Genomic DNA, 23403 nt, shown 5'->3' with positions numbered 1-23403 from the left:
ACTGACGTATGTAGAATGTTTTGTCATACAAAGTGAATTATGTTGAAAAAAAGGTGCTAGTAGGATTAGAGTATGATAAAGAGTAAAATATGTCAAACAGGAGACAGGAACGGTTTGTAATGACTTAATGCTGAAGAGAAGCAGCACAAGACGGTTCAGATAAAGACGGTGGTGCCGCAGAATAAGAGGCTGGAGACGCAGTGGGAACCAGGGAAGAAACCAGTAGGCGGACAGGAGGGCATTGGGAGTCATCCAGCATTGCTGTGAGAATCTGAACCGAATGCTATGCATGTTGCAATAGTATAGGGTCCAAAAAGTCATAAAAATATTGTTGGTAGAAAAGACAGTTTAGTGTGTCGTAGAAAGTAATAACATTTATAGTATGTTGAAAAAAAAAAAAAGCTATGAAAGTCAGTTTAGTTTGACTTTTTTTACAAAGTAAGATTACTTTTATGACTGAATTTTAAAGACTCCTTTGATTTTTGACTATAGTTTCATTTTAGGGCACACTATACAATTACTAGTAAAATGTTGATGGCCTTTTTTCTTGACATACAATATGAATTCATGGTTTTATGACATACAATAAATAATGCACACTTTACTAACTTAAATGATACTATACTAGGACTTATTTCTGACAGTTCTTCAACGACATGCTATACAATACAATACATACATTTTTCTGACATGTCTTTTATGAACCAGGCTCCATATTTCCGGTCTAGTTGAGCTAAACTAACTAACCACTGTTTGTATCTTAAAGAGAAAAAGCCTATTTTACACAAGAAAAAGAATCATAAAAAGCCATGATTGTTCTGGGTCTGTTCATTTCTTAAGTTTATTTGCAGTTAAAACAGGTCGACTGAAACAGAAACAGAAAGTTACAGAAACAGCAGAAATGCGATGAAACAAAAAGGATCAGTTTCTCGGCTCTGTGCTGACATGAATAAGCGTTTCACAAACCTTCCTGGCATGATACACACACAACTGGGAGGGGGGTGGAACTGAAATCTTCCATTTTAGGTCTCAACAGATGAAGGACACAGACAGGCACTTCAGGGGAGAGCTACAGCAGGATCACCAATGAGGTTTTACTTATTTCACAATAATAAGACGAAGAAACGGAAAACGAAGATGTATCACATGAGACTTTCGTACGTTAAGACCCGTTTGAGGGTTTAAAAACTTCACGTTTGTCATTCAAAAAAGGGAACAATTGAAATCGATCCTAAAAGTTATACAACTGGAGCGGAGTGACGCCGCTGCATCTCCAGCGTAGGAAAGAAGGTACGAGCGTGTCGGGGACAACTCTGGTGCCATTTTGAATTTAGACAGTTATCCGAGTTTTGAAGATTTCAGCAGAAGAGATGTCCCGCCTTCTCTTGGATGGGGAGGAGCTAGGTGTCACTCGGCTCAGTGCCCAAAAAAACCCAGCAATGCCTCTTCAGATATCATGAAACCGTTTTATTTCGACCAAACTACACCCGCCGACCGTATCATTGCACTCATGGACGAGAGGCTTGTGTTTAAAGTTTATTGTCTCCAACACTCCTCAAAACAATCTAGATCTACAAACAGCAAAGAAAGAATATGTGTACACGGTTTCAGGGTGAACTGGCCCTTTAAAACACAACTTGTATGCATGTAATCGTCATCGCTTTATTATCCTAATATGATCAACTCTGACAGTATCCAGAGTTGCCAATTCAAAAGTCTAGCGTCCATCCCATGTGACGTGAACCCGGCATGAACAACATGAATATCAATCCACGGAGAAAGAAACACACACACACACACACACACACACACACACACACACATCGGAAGTCTCAGAAAACAAAGTGTAGGATAAATGAGTAAACTACCTGAGTGTAGAACATTGTTTAAAATGGTCGTTTACTTTAATTCAAACACAGAATAAACCTTTACGAGTTGGTCAGATTTTGAAGAAGTGCGCTTCAACGAGAAGTCGAATGGGGGGAAAAAAGTTAAGTAATCTGGAACCATTTAGAAAATGTATCCAGCAAAAATCTCCAGAATTTTCTGATTCCGACTACTTAAATGTAACGTAATGTTATTCAGTTTTTTTTGTGACACTAAAATCAATATCTTTGACTTTTCAGGATTTTGTGGTTGGGATGTTTTTATGACATTTTCTTAAAAGTAAACAATCGGCTTGAGCAAAGAGAATTTGCAAATCAAGCTGAATATAAAAAAATGGTAGAAACATTGCTGTACTCTAGTTATCCGCCATTATTAATTTGTATTCCTAACCATTTGATTACCTGATACAAAGAATGTTTGTATCATCAGAAAGAGACAGGAAGTGGAACTTGACGTTAGGTTTTGGCGTCCAGCAGGACAAGATGGCCGACTACCTGCTGAAGCGGTTTTATGGTAAAGGCTTATTCTCAGTTAGAATTGTGATTGCGCGTCGATTTTCAGCTGTTACATAAATAACCATAAATACTCAGTGACACTTAAAACCGGTGGAATACAAACATCATCAAGGCTCCCCCCTTCCCTCCCGATACACCCTCAGTTCTCATCAACCGGAGCTGCGTTTTCCCAAAAGCGTCCCGAAGCCAAGCTGGCGTTTGTTCCAGTGAGAGGAAACAGATCAAACACACGTCCGGCGGGAGCGAAGCTTTTGGGAAACGCAGGTCGGGCGGCTGAATCGTGTCACTGCTCGGCCGCTTTCTTTTTTTTTTCCTCTTCCCGCCCAGCGACAGATCCTTACCGCCGTCTCTCCCTCCCCCGAGTCCCCGGCGTGTCATCACTTCATATTCTGCGCATCCTCCATCATCTTCAGGGCCGCCACGTTCTTTGGTTCCACTCGGAGCAGGGTGTTCAGGTTGTCCTCGCAGCCTTTGATGTCCTGCGGGAACGGCGACGAGAATTTAGAGTTAGAAAAGAAAACAAGTTGGAGGAGAGCGGTGACGTTGAAAATAATAATAATAATAAAAAAAAAACAGCAGGCGTGATTCGATTTGTGTGGAGACTCAGGAAGTGAAGACAGGGTTCAATGACTTTTCCATGACTTTAAACCAAATTTCCATGATGAAAATGTAGTATTTAAACTAACAATGAGAACACAAAGCATACAGTAAACCTTAAATGACACAAATGAATGAGACAATAGTTTGATTTATATGTATGCCTGTATGTATGCCTGCTTATATTTTTAGCGTCTTTCTTTTAAAAGCATATTAATTATTTCAAACTCAGCGTAAATGAACGACATGAACACATGAATATAACACATTTCCATGACTTCTCCAGGTTCTCCATGACCGTGTGAAGATGAGGTGCCGCTCTCACCTTGAGCTCCAGAAGAGCCTGAGCCCTCCTGTAGAGCGCCTTGATGCTGCTGCTGTCGATCAGCAGAGCCTCGTCACAGTCTCTGACGGCGTCCCGGTACTGCTTCACCGACAGGTAACACAGCGCCCTGAACACACACACACACACACACACACACATTAAGTGTCAAACATCAGATCGCTTGTATGAAGTCTGTTTTAACAACAAACCCAAAGAAAACTGACATAAATAAATTCCAGCTAGAGCAACGATTAGAAAGCTCAATATAATATAATCCTGTATAAATATGGCTGGTTGCTTTAGTCAGATTACACTCCCGTATGGATCAATACCAGATTGTTTTTGTTCGTTATAGAGCTGCGCTGAATAGTCCGAAGCTTCCTTCATAATGTTGACATTTTAAATTCTAAATAAAACATTTGAATGCTACGCAGCTTCGTTCTTTTTTTTTTTTTTAGAAACTCCCGACTACTTTGAGAAGTGCTTTATAAATAAAGTTTATTATGAGCATTAGAATTGACCCAATGCTGCTCAGATTAAGTTGCAAAGAAATAAATACTGTAATTCGGACTGTCTCCGACTGACGACAAGAACATGTAAACTCCATAACATTTTAGCATTAACTTTATCGAGTAGCCAGGCCACCAGCTATATTTTCAAAAGGAAAAGAAAAGAGACTTCAATTTGAACCTGTAACTGTACATGACTTTTCTCCGCTGTACCATTGTTTCTGCCTCCTCCACCTTTCACACGGTTACTCCAGAGACGACGGAAACTAAGTCATTTGAATCTTGTAATTAATCACGTCCCAATATTTGGCATCGACAGATTTGTGTGCCACACCTTTTAATTTTAAATATTTCTTAAATCTCTTAAATCTGATGCATGCATGTAAAGTTGTGTTCAGCTCAAAGGGTGGAGGTTAAAATATTTTTGTAAGAACATGTTGTATAAGTACCTCATACAACCCAACTTAAAAAACATCCAAACTGTCCTTTTAAAAATCCCCGTTCTTGCTATTAAAAAGCGATAAACATGCTCTGAAGATCTGACCCACCGGTTGGTGTAGGTCGTGAGCTCAGTGGGGTTGTGTTTGATGCTCTGGCTGTACTTCTCGATGGCCTTCTTGTGCTCTCCTTTCTTCACCAGAGCGTTGCCTTCTTCCTTCAGGAGTTGTCCTTTCTTCATGTCTTTATCACTGGGAGCTGACGAGGAAAACCAATGTGACGGGGAGGGAGGAGACGGGAAAAATAGATTTACACCTGAATTTCCAATTCCACGTAAAGGCAATGTTTTAATATATAAAAAAAGACTTTCACACTGGTTACCACAAAATGTCTAGTCGGGTTTGTAAGAATTCTAATTACACGAGTCGAAAACAAATCCTCTTACCGGGTTTGTTCGACTGTCTGGTGCCGTTGTGTTTCGGTGTCGGGTTCAGGTTCGGTTGAGCGGCGCTGGCTGGACTTTTCTGGGCAAGTTTCTCTCTGTCAGACAGAGACATGGTGGGGATGGGGGGAAGCTTTTCTCTCCATGACAAACCGTCTGCCTCTGTGAGCGCCTTCGTCATCCTGAGAGACAACAACAAAACACTGAGTCATCAGAAGGTAAAAAAGAAAAGAGGAGCTCTGTGAAGCGATCATTAGTTTCATGGCCTGAAGGGACAAATACCCGACACAGGTGAATTGAGAATAGCTTGTACAATTGACCACAAAACGCATCTCTAAATACTCGTCTTAGGGGTTGAGGCTTCCCCCGCCCAGGTTTACCTGTTGGTGCCTTCGTGAGCAGCTGCTATGTTGCAGTCGATCTGCAGCGCCGTCTTGTAGTCTACGTACGCCAGCCTGTAGCGCTCCAGAGCCTCGTAGGCAGCGGCGCGACGGAGCAGGGACTTCACATTAAACGGGAACAACTCCAGAGACCTGAGAGGAAATGTGTACGTTTCACAAGTAAGACACTCAGAAACAGATTATTTGCATTGAGGAAGGCAGCAGAACAGGCCTGGACTCTACTTATAAAAAGAGTGAAAGCGGCAAGATACGATCAACACCTTAAAAAAAAAAACATCCTACAAACACAAAATGATTCATAGCATGAAGGTAAACATGTTCATGATTGATTATCACTTCATTACAATGACGCTCAAGCGTGTGCTTAACATATTTAAGTGACATTGGAACATAAAAGCCAAGTGTTAAGAACAAAAAAGCCAAAATATCAATATGCAACAAAAAAAGTGGGATGAAGAATAGAAAAACATTTAAACAACTGCACAGAAATAACAAATAAAAACACTTACAAATTGCAGTCTTTCACACATTCGCTACAGTTGCCCTCTTTCAGGTAGCTGGCAGCACGGTTTGAGTGCAAGATGCCCAAATCCTCTGGGTTCCTTTTATCTTAAAAGAGAGATAAGAAAAACTATTTAGAAGACTCATAAAGAGAAAGAAGAGCGAAGACCAACTGACACAAAGGATAGTCATAATAAGAGAGAGAGATACTGAAGTGGACAGAACATTGACTTAAAGGGTTAAGACAGAAGGGTAGACCACTGCAGAGCCTCTGGCCTCAAACCAGTACACAATACAACAGGGTGCCAAATACTGCATTGTGTTAGGTACTCTGCCAAAGGGCTTTGTTGCTGTGAGACGGCTATAAAGAAGTCTATCATTATTAAGTATGTGAAGTAGTTAAAATGAGTTCCACTTAACAGCTGCAATATTTAAGTGATGAACACATTAATGCATAAATAACTACAACGAAATGATATATATTGTATTCTGCATTTAACATTACTTGTATATTTTGAGGCAAGTACTTTTACTTCAACAACATTTCTAAACTGGCCCAGTCTATTTCTGTTGATTAAGAAACTGTGTTGGCCGCAGTCTAATTACTGGGAAAGACTGCATCGGTGTGGCAAGCATTTAAAAAACATTTTAGATCTGACAAAGATCCGGCTGGAATCGTAACAGTCAATTTAAATACATTTGTAATTGAAATCAGAATGCTGACAGGACTTTTACCATTGTTCATTTGCCTCGCACCTACTGTACATGTTGTACCCTCCTTATTGTAAACAACCATGATTGTGTTTACACTCCTTATGTACCCACAGGTAACATTTGAGCAACACTTACTGGACTTCTCCAGCTCTTTGATCGCCTGGCTGTAGAGATTGGTGGCCTCTCCATACTGGCCCGTCTTGAAACATTCGTTCCCCGCTTGTTTCAACTCCGTCCAGGACTTGGACCTCTGTTTCTGAGGCATCGCTGCTTCTTTACTGAAAGAGGAAACACAGGTTACTATCTGTGCATTAAAATAATCTTGTTCAACTAATTACAGTGTCGAATAGATCCAAACATTTACCAGAGAAAATGTCATACATATTTGCAATCTGTTGTTTAAAATATGTCCGTGGCCACTGCTCACACGCAGATTTTTACTGTATGCCAACTGTTATTGTACCGAACAACATGCATCACGTTTATTAAGGTATTATTTAACTCGGTGTCTTCACAACAATGAAAGGTGGACAGATGTCTTCAGCTGCCAGCAAACAGGATGTAGGATCTTATTGTAAAGGTCAAAGATTCACTCTCAATGGTCAAATTCTTCAGTTGAGTTGGAAATTTGATATCCATCCTTCACTTCTACACACATAGTAATGCATCAGTTTGACTTCCAATAAACTTAAATGTATATTATAATGAATCTGTGCCTCCAAAAACTTAACAAATAAACATGAATTAGTCAGATCTAAACACACTGGGTGTACCCGCCTGCAGTGTCATTGTACATCAACTGTTATGATACTAAAAGGCCCCAGGTTCTTCCTCACCTGGGACAAATAAATAAAGATATCAAACGCAATGTGTGCTATCAGATTTCCAAACCCCTGAAACCTGCTCGTTCAGGTTAAAAACTGCTACTTCCTGCAGCTCAACATTGTAAATGCAAGTCATTCCTCGAGAAAGGAAATGGTGGGTGACGAAAACCTGGATTCCTGAACCAAAACATGCAGATAACATTACATATTTAATTAATTAGGTATCTCTGGGAGGTGATCATTTCACCTTTATTGTCATTTTTTAAAGCCTGTAATTCGAGGTAATGATCAATTGCTGAGAAGCACACCTAATATATTTAGTTACACTCCCTTTAATATAAATAAATCAACACCTCTCTGACGCAGTTTCAACAAAAACTGAATTCATGACTAACAGAAGTTAATTCCGCAACGTCATGCAACACAAAGACGTAGCTCATAATTATGAATCATGCCCCAAACATGTAATTAATGTACCAGCATTCTGTCTCATTCAGCCCAGTTCTCCGACACAAACACACACTAGGTTTTGTCGTGTTGTAGCCTCACAATTTGTAAGCTAGCTGCTCGTTAAACAGCTGATAAATGTGATAAAACCTACCACCTAAAAAAAAGTTATCTTTGAAATAAAAAACACGGCTGGATGTATTTTTGTTTTAACTGCAGTTAATCACACAATTGTCTCACTTCTAAATAATATCGCGATCTTAAAAAAAAGAAACCACGCATGGATTTTTTTTTTTTTCAAGCTAGCTAGCTAGCTGACCGTTAGCTTAGCGTAAAAGGAAGCTCGCGCACGCGCACTTCTTACCGGCTGCCGGTTCTGAGAGAAAAGCGGCGGCGTCGTCGTCGTCCTCGCGACACAAACGACTTGTGGTCCCAACGGCTAACCGGAAACGTTACCTGGAATTATCTGTACTCGTTGTTAATACTGACATTACTCTGCGTACTTGTGTTGTTCTTCTCCTCCTGGTCCTTTGGCTCGTGCGGGGCAGGTTTGTGCGGCTCGTGCGGGGCGGGTGAGCGTTCAGGAACTTCAGAACCGCACTGCATCCGTTTCGCTTCCCCCTTTTTCACGCTGCGTTCGCGTGCTTTGAAAAGTGTGGGATTTTAGAGGAGCGTAGTGTGCCCTCTGGCGGCCACATTGGATGTGACATTTTTTGATCTCTCAAAGCTAATCGTGACAAAACGTTGTTCTTTAGCATCCTTTATCTTTTCTTTCAAGCAACTTTAGCGATAGATTTACAGATGTAATCCCTTAAAATATCACCAAGGCTTTGGTAAAAATGTGAAAATTGTTTTATGTGAAACTGCTGCCTTCTTGAAACTCCCTGGAGGAGGAAGAAGAAGAAGAAGAAGAAGTATCTAAATAAAGGCCAAATGAATTTACAACGTAGTTAAATTATAATGAATTAAATGTAAGGATACAACATTATAAGCAACCTACAGTTAGTTTACATCTCTCTATATGTATATTTATTACTTTTCATTATGCAAACACATTTACTACATCTATGCTGACATTTACATTTCAATGAATATTGTGTTTGTGATGATGTATTTTAATTTGCGGCGTGGATTTTTCACATTATTCTCTATACTGTAAACATTTACACACTCCATTCTCCTTATTTTAAAAACTCTACAGCTCTTTTTGCTTTTAACAGATATATATTTCTTTACTTTGTATATTGAAAATGTCTTTAATCTTTTTAATTTTAAGATGATAAACTTGCAGTTGTTTATTTTACTTTTTCTCTCATTATATTTATTGTGACTGTTGTGCACCAAAACATAAACTCAAATTCCTTGTGTGTTAAAACTTACGTAAAAATAAGTTGTAATCATAGCCCAATATCACAAAATTGCCTAAAGGGGCCTCATAATCTGTACAGTTTTGGACCGATTCATGATTCATGATTCCAAAAGTACGGAAGTCCTTATTAGACAATTTATCTTTTCCCCTCTGGTCGGCGCTACAGAGTCAAAACAACCAGACAATAGAATATTTTATTTCTACAGGCCTTCACGAGTTCATCATAATGAAATCAGTCATATTGTGTCAATACGCCTGTACACTTACTTACAAAATATATATTTACAGTTTAATATACACTGTTGTATTGTACATATAATCCATGTTGACTATAACTCCTGCACACTTTATATACATGTATATCTATTAAGTTATGCATTATTTTGCACTATTGATATGTTTAGATTTACAGAAACACTAGGCTTGTATGTTATTGCTAAATGTTCATATATCTTTTTTCAGCTTTGTTGTCTTTATTTACACGTTTTATCTTACTGTACTTGGACTGTGTGTAAGTGAGAGCAACTCAAACCTGGATTCAACTAAATGCACTAACAATATGTATTGGTATTAAAATGATTGGCGTCATCCATCAGCTATTTCATTAGGAGCAACGTTTTTGTCCACAAACTTCCATCTTTCCCACAACAGTGAATGCATCATCAGACAGAGCGCAGCAGGTGTTTGGTTTCTATTTTAGAGAAAAGGGGGTTGCTCTCGATGTTTACATGCAAATCTCGCGTTGTTTCAAATCTATAGCAAAACTGCTGTTTCATCGTAATTATTAATTAATGTAAACACAAGAGGGACACAAGGAGACCACGAATTGACTCACAGTGACTGAAAAAGGGCCAAAAAAAAACTACAAAGAGGTTAAAAATGACTACAAAGGGAAACCAAACGTCTGCAAATAGAGGCACATTTTGCATGTCTGTGCACAGGGGCCCATTGTCTCATCAGCCATGCTGGAAAGGGTTTATATTGTGTATCAGAGACTTTAGATTTATCTTTTTGGATTTGTGCAAACCTCCTCATGCTATGAGCTGTTTCTCCTACTTGGATTAGAGCTAAAACATCTAATATTTCACACGACAAAGGCAAAGATTTGTGCCAAATCTGTATGAATAGGCGTGATATTGTGTGATATAAATCACTCTGTCTTTCTTATCGCAGAGACAACACATTTCCTTTCATTATCACATCATAATGCTCTGGGGCATCACTATTAAAGACACAAAGGGCACATGGCTTTCAGTAACATTTTATTTGTGCATATCACTGATTTTCCATTAAATCATAATACCGTGTAAATAAAGACAAAGACAGTCCAGCTAACACATCATTTGGTCTCTTGTTCTTTTTTTAGCCACAAGGAGACACTTCAGCACCAGCTCACCTCCTCCAAGAAGCAGAACCAAGCTTGTACATAAATAATTTAAATAAATTGATATGTTTTGATGCATTTAAAGCTAAACGTTCAGAAGACTGCAGGTTGAACCTGAAAACAATCCCTCACACACTGTTTAGTGGCATCATGTAAACCTTTAACTTGACATGATATCCTGATGAGGACTCGTACCTGAAGAGACAACACCAGTCTAAATGTACAGTGGGGCAATACTGGTTTATTCATTTTAATTATCCCCATTAAAGGGGATCAACTTGATGCAAATGAGAACTTTAATTGAACAAATTGCACTCAAAAATAAATTTCACCGTCTGTTAGTTATAGCCAGGTATTTTGTCCAACTCATGACTTTAAAACGCTCAAATTGGACACATATTTAACCCCACACAGTAGCAGGAGTAGTAGTGGCAGAAAGAAAGACCTTAATGTAAATTGCCCTTTAGGATTATCTTATCTTTAATGCAGTGCGGCGAGACTCACATTCCCAGCAGGTGTTATCATACACCTCCACCATATTTGATTGAGAACAACATAGCTACACTCTTTTTCTTTTTTTTTGTTTATCTCTGAAGGTAAACATGTCACATTCAGAGTTTTAAATCTGACATTTTCGTTTCAGAGCGAACGCCTGAGACTCTTACTCAGCGTTTCAGGAAATTCACTTCTTGACATTGATGGTGCATTTGCCCTTGATGTCCCTGAAGGTGGCGCAGTCGAAGTCGCAGACGAGAGTCTTCTTCCCGGCCTTGTAGGGAACGACGGGGAACTTTATGCGTATTTGTTTGTTTTTCTTAAGATCCGGAAGCCTGTGGAATAACAATCAAACAAACATATATACATCAGGTTGGTATTGAAACATCTCAACTCGAAGGCTGAATCACAAACACACGCATCACTAAAACAAACCACTGGAAGAAAAGCATATAAATGTATTTTGATCTTCATTGCCTTAGACATTTTTGGCTGCTGCGTCTCTCATAACAGAATATAGATCTAAGCTCAACATTGAGCATGAATTGAAAGCGGCCGTATCAAATCTACAACCCTGTTTAAAAAATATGTGTAGAGGAAAGCAGCTCATGCAGCCACTAATACTGATACAACCTGATGCTCACACATCTGCACTCATTCTGTTTTGCACAAGTTGAACGTTATTGTTATCATCTTGAAAATATATTCAGTGCAAAACAGGTTATTTGCAGCCACAATAAGTCATTATTTTGCCAAATATTCATTATTTTTTGCACAGATATAACTTTATTTGCATGTTCTAACAAAGTGATTGCACAAGTTATTAGTTTTAGTCTGATGGAACGATCTGGTTTACTTGAAAGGGATTTAAATTTTCTTTATTCTATTATTTTAAAAAGCATGATAGAGGAGTCACAAAAAGTTGGACCATTTTCTTACAATTTTGTTGCAGCGGTGGGGCCCGAACATTTTTCTTCCTCCAAAGTGGGGCGTGACAAAAAAAGTTTGAGAACCACTGTGTTAGACAAACACACACACACACACACACACACACACACACACACACACACACACACACACACACACACACACACACACACATACTCACTCGTATTTAACCTCATCACGGAACAGGCCGCTCCCAGTGAGAGTCAGAGAGCACCCCGTCAGCGTCTCGTCGGCCGGGTTCTTGAACACCACCTCCCCTTGCACCGTGCGGCCCAGTGTGGTCTGTTTGGGAAGCTGGAACACACAATTAAACAGATTATTCAAATCAGGCAACAAAACGGCATTAAAATATGTATCAGCAAAATTATGCATCAGCAAAATGTTCTTTTCATGACTAAATAATAATAATGACATTCCCATCAGCTGTAGTTTAGTGCCAATTAGGGAATGTTTACATGCTAAACTACGATGGTAAACGCATACACACCAATATGTTAAATGTGTCATTGTGAGCATGTTACCACGCTGAGATGAGTATTTAGCTCAAAGCACCACTGTGTCGATAGCTTGGCTGTAGTGTTGTGAGATATATTGTTACTGTTACTGTTGCTAATCCTTGACTTTGAGTGTGAGAAGAGACACAAACAGTCTGTCTGACAGACAGCTAAACAAAGCTGGACGACACGTCTTTATGATTTTAGAGACAGAGTTGTTTTTACTGACGGTGACGGTGATGGGAGGGTCAATCAGCACGACGTCATCCTCATCAAAGTATACGTAATCTGGCATCATTTTGTCCGTGGCCACAACGCAAACCTTCATGCTGTCGCAGTCCACCATGTGTTTATGGTAGTCCGAGAACGGGACCCGGATCGGGATGCTCAGATCTCCAAGAGACAGAGGAAGAGAAGAGTCAACAAAAACCTACAGTGTTTTCTCACATACGCCTTGTGCTATATATAGACACACAGGCAGTTTGGGTTTTATTTGTCAACCTTTTAAATGATCTGCCTCCAAAATTCAACAGTTATATTTTCACAGATTCACCTTTCCCAGCCAGCAGCGTCTTCTCCGTCTCCTTATTCTTGATTTCCGTGGCCGGTTCGTCGTTGTACCTCATGGCTTTGACCCAGATGTAGATGTTCATCGGCCGGTCAACAGTGCTCTCACTCTGCAGCACCACCTTCAGCCTCACATCCTTACCGTTCGTCGGTGGGGTCACCTGCAGCACCACACCAATGAAACGACTGAGACATTGATTCAAGACCAAAACACACCCACTGGAACCAAAACAATTTGTTTTGTCTTTGATTTAGGTGATGTAAAAAAAAAAAAAAGTAAAGATACAACAAACGTACATTACATATACATAACAGGACAGTCCCAAAAATGGTGTCTGTTTGAAAAGTAGTATTTTCCATCATATTCTAAAGTGCAGTGGCCATAAAATCGAGTATTGTGACTCTTCCAAAGGTGCAGTTTTTTAGGGGTGATAATTGAGGTGTAACTTCTTTAGAACAAAGCAGGAAAATATCAAGCTTTTTTTGGGGCATTTTTGCTTCCATTAGAAAAAAGACAGTCGACATGTGGCCAGAAATGAGTGGAGGGAGACTGGAAACAGCAACACAGGTCGCCAACGGGTTTCAAAGTGTGGACGTTGAGGTTCGTGCTCAAACTTAAACCCCACCAGGACCTCGCCCAAGTTTTGTTTTAAATTAAATAATAGCAAAAAATAAGAAAAAGAACATACAAAATATCCTATTCAGTAGTCTAAAATGGAAAACTTTGACGCACCTCTTCAAAATGCATGTACACTGGCTCTGGCGCAGTCGGCTCCGGGGGTCCTGTGTCCGTTCCTCCTGAGGTCTCGTCCTCGTCACCATCTTCCTCCATCTCTTCAGTCTCCTCGCCCTCTTCAACCGCGATGTTCTCATCCGTATCCCCATTCACTTCGTCTTCTTCCATCTCTTCATCCTCGTCCTCGTCATCCTCTTCCTCAGTCTCTCCATCAACTCTGGAGTAGTCTCTGGTCCTGGCGTATTTAAAGACAGACCTCTCCTTGTCTGATCCTGTAAATATGGAGATTCAGTCAATTTCCTAAACTAATATAGACTTCTTCACATCCAACGTCAAAATGCTGCTAATACGTGGTTGAACAATCGTAGCACCAAAGCATGATGGAACTAGCACGCTAACTAGAGAACAGCTGGCTACTTAGCTAGCTTGCGAATTCCACCATGCAACACGTGTAACAGAAAATTATCTGAATGAAGTTGTCACTTATCTGGTGATGGATGCTTATCTACACTGAGACAAGAGTGGGAATGAAGCATTAAGTGGTTACAATTTACTAATTTGTTGAGGAGAGCAGGCGGGAGCTCCACAGACTAGCTCGCTAACTAGCTTGCTAACTATCCACCTATGGGGATGGACTAGCTTGCTGGCTAACAAGCCAACTGTCTTTCCCAGGCCTCCCGTCTGCTCTCTTCCCAGCAAAGTAGTCCGCTAGCGGGGCTTTGCTAATATGGTCTTTTTATGTTGACTTTCTCAAGTGAGTGACTTTTACATATTGAGAGAAACTCGTATTTTTAGGACGGAAAAACAAACCAACAAAACTCGTTTAACCAACATGCTCGGAGAATTCTTCTTCTTCTTCTTCCTCTTCCACAAAAATACTACATCATTTTTGACTAACAGAGGTTTGTGCAGGTCTGTAGGTGTTTGTGTGTGACCCGTTTGTCAGGTGAACCAACCCTCTTTGTGTTTGTAGGTGTCGGTGATGTCCCTCCTGCTGTCGGATCCAACAGCCTTGGTAGAGATATTCTGACCGACTCTCTTGGTGTCAGAAGTGACTTTCAACTTTGAACCGTCAGCTTTCACCTGATAGAACCCACAACCACAGACAATGGAAACAACACAAATACATTAGGCTGAGGCTGGTCCTCTTATTTGACACTAAACCACCAAGTGTGACGTAGAGATTAGCCTCTAAATCCGCTTACTGACCAGCCAGTCAACACAGTCGGCATTGACCTCGGCGTAGACGAATGGGATGTCATATTTATCGTCTGTCTGTCCGCTCAGGATGGATGTGAGCGAAGCCGGACCGCAGCAGTAAACACCTGCAGGAGGAGAGGCGTTAAAATATGTGTTCGATCCCCAGTCCCCCCATAGTTCCATGTCAGGACACTTAACCCCTAGCTGCTCCCCGGCAGCCCACTGCTCCTTAACCAGGGATGGATGGGTCAAATGCAGAGAAGAATTTCCCTGTTATTACCTTCACCCAACCTTGCTGTCCCTTGTGTCTGCGCTTGGGTCCTGCCAAAACCGAACCCTCACATATTCATTCATCCGAATGATTCATGATTCTTGATCTTGCCGGAAAACTTCACGTCAAAATTTCCTCTTGAGCACAATAGGAAAATCCTCCTGAACGCATTTATGAATCACAGAGTATGTTGTTTTAGGGATGAGAAACTCTCATAGTAGAAACACATTTTATGGAGGTAAACAAGAGAGTCTGGACCTTCGCTTTTCTCTTGTGGTGTTGGATCCAGAACTTGCCAGCCGTCATATTTGCCGTCCTCTGCCAGGTCTGGTCTCCTCATCCACGCCTCCACCCACACGTGGTAGTTCCTGAAAACCAAAACAACGTTCAGGATCTGCAGCAGTAATGGACATGTTTTAAGACATACAAAGACTTAATCATGATTGGTGTCCAAGCTTCTATTTCCTTGGTAAAAATGTCTTATTTAAATGACTTAAAATATATCTGCTCCCTCTCCCTCATTGAGAAACCCAACACCACTCCAACTAGAGCACTCGATTCATTCTGCAGCACTGGACTCATGTTCTTCTCTTTTTTGTGATCACATTTTTAAGGATTTTCTAGATATACATTAAAAATCAGTGACAGTGAAGACAGGATAAAAATGGATATTTAGTGTGTATGTGCACACACATATATATATACATGCATAAAGATACAAAATATATGTTCTTCTTTTTGTTAAAAGATTAGGTTATCGATGTGAGTGTGTAGTCCCGATAGACCACGGTGTGTCACTCTTCCACTCGTGTGTTTTGAGGAAGATGAAAAGGATAAAGAGAGATGCTAACTTTTGAATCGCCTTGTTGTTGAAATGTGCTATACAAATAAACTTGCCTTGCCTTGCCTAACGCCGACAGATTGAAGGGTTAGAAATGAATCACCCCACGACAGCATTCTTTTTTGCCGGATTAAAAGCTCTCAGGGCCAAATCGCCACACCCAAACAACTTTAGACGGTTGTCATTGCTGCAATCAACTAGGCATGTTGAAATAATAATTGGCCCGATCACTGGTTTTCTCCAATCTGATCTTATAAAACTAGCTCCTTACAGTTAGGGATTTGGCAGATTGCAGAACGAGTTCATGCCTTGAAGCCATTTGACCTTTTCTTTGCGTGACTTTAATCAATACCTTAACAGATCACATGATCACTTTTATGTAAAAACAATGACCTGAGCTCTATGGAGCCCAGGTCATTATTAGGTCACTAATAATAGTGAATATTGGTCGTTATATCAGGTTAGAACACAACTTCTCCAAATGACTGATCACTTTGAGCTGTAACTGCTGGATGTGCCATATGGACTGAAAACATGTCGAAGGTTTTGTGTTAACAATATCTGTTAAACCCAAATGGCCAAAAAAGTGATTTATTGCAGGTTTAAAGTGAACGATTCCTAAATTTGAACTGCACTATCCAGGTAAAAGTGGACCACAAACGGACCACAACGTCAAAGGGATATTTGGATGTACTGGGTACGAGTTGTGTTTTAACTTTGAAGGAACTTGCATTGAAACACTGAGTCTCACCAAATGCTGTCGGGGGATGGTATCGGTTCGACTCCGTGGTCGGCGTGAAAAACGTCAATGATCAGATTCCGGTTGTTGTCGTGGGCCGACACGAAGTTGCTGACCACGCGGCACGGGATGCCCAGCAGGCGCATCACTGGAACCAAACACAGAGATTTGAGTCACTCAAATAAGCAATATGACACCTTTCTGGTGGAGGATCAAGCCCTTCTTTTGTTTTACACAAACATAAATTAGTCTTGTTTTCTCTTTTTAGCAGCATGTTGTAACCTCTTTGTTGAGGAGCCGAAATCATGAGCATTTACCGTCAAAGCAACAACGACACATTCAGACTTAAATACAAGACACATGCAGGTTTCAATATGTGGGCCCAACAATTAACGACTGTAATGTTGCACATTAACGCAGATTTTTTTTGAGGTGCAACTGGTTGGAAAACTCATATTCTTGACAATTTTCTGTCATTTTTCTGTCTAGAAATCCTCACCTCACACACACACACACACACACACACACACACACACACACACACACACACACACACACACACACACCGCTTGCATAAACCCACACAACTGACACACTTCCAATTGCAAAGAAAAACACGCACACACTATTCACTCCCTCTTTTCCCTCCTTGGATGCTGACAGATGAACCCATCGACCTCGGCATACACACACACACACACACACACACACACACACACACACACACACACACACACACACACACACACACACACACACACACACACACACACACACACACACGCACAAGGTCATGATGTGCAAAACTGAAGCTGATCAGCAGCATTCTTCAAACTGAAAACACTGCTATCACAGAGCTAACACGCCTAATGAGGAAACAATTAGAGTTGGCAGACTTCAGGGAGGTTATTAAAAGGCTGAAGCTACTACAAAGAGTTACTGTACATGATTAGTGTCAACATCATGAGTCAGATGATAGGTATTATGTCTGCTCTCCCACGCTCGTTGCAATACTGACTGTTTAAATTGGCCTTGCAATTTCAATAATTTGTTTAAAGCGTGAATGCAATCGTGGATGTATTCTCTGTAAAGGTGTTCACAGCTAATAGTCACTGATACAGATGTTGTTCCAGGTGTGAGCACCTGCAAAGACAGACGTTTACCTGAGCACATCACACCGGCGAACACCCAGCATTGGCCGTACTTGACCCGGTAGCAGTCGTTGTCGAACCAGCGCTTGAGGATGGCGTGACTGCCGGTCCAGTGAGTGGGTTTGAACCCGCCCTCATAGTCTCCGCTCCAGTTTCCCGCCACGACTCCGCTGTCGTCTTGACTGTTGATCTGACAGGAAAAAAGGAAATTATCATTCTTGTAACTTTTTTCTCTCTCCATATTATTAACTTTGGACCCAAAAACGGTATCACATGGGTCACGTTTGTCATTTGTCATCTTTATTGACCCAAATGTTTACAAAACTATTATCTGCAATCAACACCCAAAGATGCCGTAGAGCTTTTGGATTTCAAAGTTAAACTGAAGGCGTCGCAAAAATGTAATTGATCTTAATTGGTTAATGATGGTTTATTATAAAGTGAGAAAATAAGAGTTTATGGACTTTATATTAATCCATTAAGAAAGCATTAAGTTGTGAATGTAAAACAGGGTCATTAGTTTCTAACTTTGTGGATTCATCTTGAAGAAAAACCGAGCGAGCGCGTCCTACCATGGCGCTGACCACGCGGCCGACGTAGATGGGGTTGCAGCGAGCAGAGACGTCGTCGGCCGGGTCGAGGAAGTGCTTGATGTTGAGGTCCAAGATCTTCAAACTTATTTCCACCATATTGTCCTCAAACTGAACAGAAGGACGAGAGGAGATGCTCTTGAATCGTATGTCTTCTCGAGTGTCAGTACAGAATATGATTCAAACTTTAAAAGAGACATCGTCTGCTGAGTTATTTTCAGTAGCCGAATTTTATTTAGCTATTTATTTTTATGGTTAGGGTTAAGCTTAGTCTCCGGGAAATGAATGCAAGTCAATGTGAAGTCCTCTTTAGTGATGAAAACAGGACTGTGTGTGTGTGTGTGTGTACCTGTCCAAAGTCCCAGTCAAGAGGAAAGATGTAGTTCATACTTCCTCTAAAGATGACTCCTTGTTCATTCAGCACATACTCATCGATCTCCTTCTCATCCTTCATAAACACCCAGTCGTCTACGGAGACAGACAGATGATATTTGTGCATTTTTAAATACTACTTTGGCAAAAAAGACATGATCACTATCGGAAAAAACTTACATAATGCATCAAAAGCAGAAAGCAGTGTTTACACAAGTACTGTGCTTACGTACAACATTGAGGTACTTGTACTTTACTTGAGTGTTTTCTTTTCATGCAACTTTCTACTTCTTCATTATTACATCTCAGATGGGAAATATTAATAGCACCTTTTAACTTTAATACATTGTATCATCTTTAATTAGTTCATAAAACATGATGCTTTTAAATCAGCAAATTAATCAATAATGAAAATAATTATATCTATCAGTGGCGGGCCGTAGGGCCTGCTCAGCCTTCTCTGCTGGCCTAAACAGAATCACAAAGTTACATCTATTTTATAATTTTTTGTTTTTTCACAAATACACGACATGTATTATAATTATATTTCCCTATTAGCTTATGTTCTCATTGCTCAGCTCATGTCTTGTCTGTTCCTCCTGCCTGGTCTGCCTGCTTAACGCTCTTGTCCAATCAGATTTCACCTCAGATTTCGCAGCTAGGGGTTCTCTACATGTGATTCTTCACAGAGACAACAGCAGCACCCTGAATCCAACAGCTGATCCACTGAAGGCGCAGGTAGAAAATCCACGGCCCGCCACTGATATACATATATATATTTAAAGGAGTCATTTTTTGCATTATAGAGTATTTTTACTTTTGATACTTAAAGCACATTTTCCTGATGAAAAATAATAATAAACATTTCAATGCAGGGCTTTTATACTTGTCACAGAGTATTTTAGGGTGGTGTTTTAGTACGAGACCTACCGGGGCACCAGGGGTTGTAGAGCACCACCAGCTTCGCCAGCGGGTTGTACTCCTCCCCGAGTTTCTCCAACAGGTTGAACTCCCCGATGGGGCAGTCAGCCGGCGGGGTGATGGTGAGCACCAGACTCGTCACCAGGTCCTTTTGAATCTCCACTTTCCACAAAGCCTTTGCTAATTTAGATCGTACTGCGCGTTCTGGGACACTGAAGAAGGACAGCGTCCCCTGCTCCTCGGTGGGCTTTTCTCCTGCAGAGAGGAGCCAAGAGGGAGTCAGACATGTGTTCACTGTTGTAACAATACGGTTGTGTTAAATAATATGAGCTAAAACACTGATAGTTCACGTACTGGACAGAAATCCATTGAAAAGAGCAACACAAGAAAACTTTGAAGAAGTGAAATTGAGAGGAAATAGTGCAAAAGCTATCCGGCTAGCCACCATATTTGCACTTATCCTGATAGAAAAAGCAACTAAACCCAATTATGCAACAGTATGTCAATTATGTCTAATATCAAATTACATTTTCCAGAACTTCACAAAACAATTAGGACTCATGGAAAAAGAACAAAAAAGGTTTGTGGGGAAAATATCATATTGTATCATCAATTCAATTAAATGTATTTTGTACAGCCCAAAATCACAAATCACAAATGTTATCATCTATAATGTTTTTGTAAATCAGTCAGGACACGTTATTACATTATTATTGGTAGATGTATTACATTATTGGGTTTTATTACATTTTAAAATGAGTATCTACAAACAAAGCTTCAACGACTATTAAAAATAACTAATGTAGTGAATGAAAGGCCGACCTGTTGCTGCTTTAAAGGTGAGTGAGTGACGTTTTGGGTTGAAAGCTTTCTTCAGATCCAGGGTCAGTTTGAAGGGCTGGCCTCGGCGCACAATCAGCTTCTCCACTGAGATCTCATTGGTGTGGTGTTCAACATTGTTGGTTTCACAGAGGAGGTCCACTCCACTAATAAAGACTGGAAGAAAAGAAAAACAAACATATAAACATGAACAAGTTAACACGAGTCTGCGACGAGTCTGCGGCGAGTCTGCGGTGAGTGTGTGGTGAGTATGCGGTGAGTCTGCGGCGTGTCTGCGACGTGTCTGCGACGTGTCTGCGGCAAGTCTGCGGTGAGTCTGCGACGTGTCTGCGACGTGTCTGCGGTAAGTCTGCGGTGAGTCTGCGACGTGTCTGCGGCGAGTCTGCGACGTGTCTGCGACGTGTCTGCGGTGAGTCTGCGACGTGTCTGCGGCGAGTCTGCGGTGAGTCTGCGACGAGTCTGCGGTAAGTCTGCGGCGAGTCTGCGACGAGTCTGCGGCGAGTGTGCGGTGAGTCTGCGACGTGTCTGCAACGTGTCTGCGGTGAGTCTTCGGCGTGTCTGCGACGTTTCTGCGACGTGTCTGCGGTAAGTCTGCGGTGAGTCTGCGACGTGTCTGCGATGTGTCTGCGACGTGTCTGCGACGTGTCTGCGATGTGTCTGCGACGTGTCTGCGACGTGTCTGTGACGTGTCTGCAGTGAGTCTGCGACGTGTCTGCGGTGAGTCTGCGACGAGTCTGCGGCGTGTCTGCGACAAGTCTGCGGCGTGTCTGCAAAAAGTCTGCGGCGAGTCTGCGGCAAGTCTGCGATGTGTCTGCGGCGTGTCTGCAACAAGTCTGCGGCGTGTCTGCGACAAGTCTGCGGCGAGTCTGCGGCGAGTCTGCGGCGAGTCTGCGGCAAGTCTGCGATGTGTCTGCGGTGAGTCTGTGGCGTGTCTGCGGCGTGTCTGCGACAAGTCTGTGGCGTGTCTGTGGCGTGTCTGTGGCGTGTCATCGACAAGTCTGCGACGAGTCTGAGGCGTGTCTGCGACAAGTCTGCGACAAGTCTGCGGTGAGTCTGCGGCGTGTCTGTGACGTGTCTGCGACGTGTCTGCGGCGTGTCTGCGGTGAGTCTACGACGAGTCTGCGGTGAGTCGGCGACAAGTCTGCGATGTGTCTGCGATGTGTCTGCGGCGTGTCTGCGACAAGTCTGCGGCGTGTCTGCGACAAGTCTGCGGCAAGTCTGCGATGTGTCTGCGGCGTGTCTGCAACAAGTCTGCGGCGTGTCTGCAACAAGTCTGCGGCGTGTCTGCGACAAGTCTGCGGCGAGTCTGCGGCGAGTCTGCGGCAAGTCTGCGATGTGTCTGCGGTGAGTCTGCGGCGTGTCTGCGGCGTGTCTGCGACAAGTCTGTGGCGTATCTGTGGCGTGTCTGTGGCGTGTCTGCGACAAGTCTGTGGCGTATCTGTGGCGTGTCTGTGGCGTGTCTGCGACAAGTCTGCGACGAGTCTGAGGCGTGTCTGCGACAAGTCTGCGACAAGTTTGCGGCGAGTCTGCGGCGTGTCTGCGACGTGTCTGCTACGTGTCTGCGACGTGTCTGCGGCGTGTCTGCGGTGAGTCTACGACGAGTCTGCGGTGAGTCGGCGACAAGTCTGCGATGTGTCTGCGATGTGTCTGCGGCGTGTCTGCGACAAGTCTGCGGCGTGTCTGCGACAAGTCTGCGGCAAGTCTGCGATGTGTCTGCGGCGTGTCTGCAACAAGTCTGCGGCGTGTCTGCGACAAGTCTGCGGCGAGTCTGCGGCGAGTCTGCGGCAAGTCTGCGATGTGTCTGCGGTGAGTCTGCGGCGTGTCTGCGGCGTGTCTGCGACATGTCTGTGGCGTATCTGTGGCGTGTCTGTGGCGTGTCTGCGACAAGTCTGTGGCGTATCTGTGGCGTGTCTGTGGCGTGTCTGCGACAAGTCTGCGACGAGTCTGAGGCGTGTCTGCGACAAGTCTGCGACAAGTTTGCGGCGAGTCTGCGGCGTGTCTGCGACGTGTCTGCTACGTGTCTGCGACGTGTCTGGGGCGTGTCTGCGGCGTGTCTGCGGCGTGTCTGCGACGTGTCTGCGACGTGTCTGCGGCGTGTCTGCGGCGTGTCTGCGGTGAGTCTGCGACGAGTCTGCGGTGAGTCTGCGACGAGTCTGCGACAAGTCTGCGGCGAGTCTGCAGCGTGTCTGCGACGTGTCTGTGACGTGTCTGCGTGTCTTTTTCTTCTTTTGTCAATACCTAAGTGTACAAATATATATATATATATATATATATATATATATATATACATATATATTGTATTTTTGTAGACTTACTTACAATATGCAATACTGCTGTACTATATTGTTTTTGCTACATTTCACTTCATAATATTACACTTATTTACCATAATTTGTATAATGTACCAGCCTTTTTATTGTATTTGACCATATTATGTCATACTGTTATACCACTTTACTTTGAGAAGACGACACTGTTAGTCGTTAGCTCACTGTTAGACAAACACTGGAATAATTGTTCCACCAGTTAAACCTGGACATGCATACCTCTCTCTGGCGTGTGGCAGCGATTATAACCGCATATAGATTCTAATTAACTGGAGGATACACTTTTTTTCTACACAGAGATCTTAAACCCTTCAATATAAACAGGAGCCCGGCCACCCTACGAGGAAACTCATTTTGACTACTTGTTAGAATTGTTTTCTAAGTATTCGTCCCGTAAGCAGAAGGTAGCAGGTTCGATACCTGTCCTCACGTGAGGTTTCCTTTTTAAAACGCATATCTTTTCTACATTTACACTGAGCGTCCTCACTACAGAAAAAAAAGGTCCATGAAATAATTTACAATCGATCAAATATCATTCTTAAATACATAAACCAAAAA

The 23403-nt window shown here is 42.1% G+C and overlaps 2 protein-coding genes across 2 annotated transcripts; both read right to left on the bottom strand.

The window, feature by feature from the left end:
* Window positions 1-827: 827 nt before the first annotated feature.
* On the bottom strand, window positions 828-6597 carry tomm34 (translocase of outer mitochondrial membrane 34). Its single transcript, XM_079218875.1, has 7 exons — window positions 6465-6597; window positions 5624-5723; window positions 5094-5246; window positions 4717-4895; window positions 4382-4529; window positions 3325-3451; window positions 828-2881 (listed from the first exon to the last, which is right to left on the bottom strand). The coding sequence occupies exons 1-7, from the start codon at window positions 6592-6594 to the stop codon at window positions 2780-2782; spliced, it is 939 nt and encodes a 312-aa protein (XP_079075001.1). The 5' UTR covers window positions 6595-6597; the 3' UTR covers window positions 828-2779.
* A 3654-nt stretch (window positions 6598-10251) lies between these two features.
* Window positions 10252-21508, bottom strand: LOC306736561 (protein-glutamine gamma-glutamyltransferase 2-like; the record flags this gene model as incomplete). Its single annotated transcript, XM_079218207.1, has 15 exons — window positions 10252-11183; window positions 11957-12090; window positions 12520-12683; window positions 12844-13018; window positions 13591-13865; window positions 14550-14676; window positions 14803-14918; window positions 15323-15432; window positions 16657-16792; window positions 17808-17985; window positions 18368-18496; window positions 18735-18853; window positions 19688-19933; window positions 20501-20674; window positions 21205-21508. The coding sequence occupies 15 exons, from the start codon at window positions 21506-21508 to the stop codon at window positions 11036-11038; spliced, it is 2535 nt and encodes an 844-aa protein (XP_079074333.1). The 3' UTR covers window positions 10252-11035.
* Window positions 21509-23403: the final 1895 nt, after the last annotated feature.

The sequence above is a fragment of the Taurulus bubalis genome, assembly GCF_910589615.1.
Source record: "Taurulus bubalis genome assembly, chromosome: 5".
Taxonomy (NCBI): domain Eukaryota; kingdom Metazoa; phylum Chordata; class Actinopteri; order Perciformes; family Cottidae; genus Taurulus; species Taurulus bubalis.
Note: the sequence above shows the minus strand (reverse complement) of the source record. Positions and strands in the feature narration are given on the sequence as shown.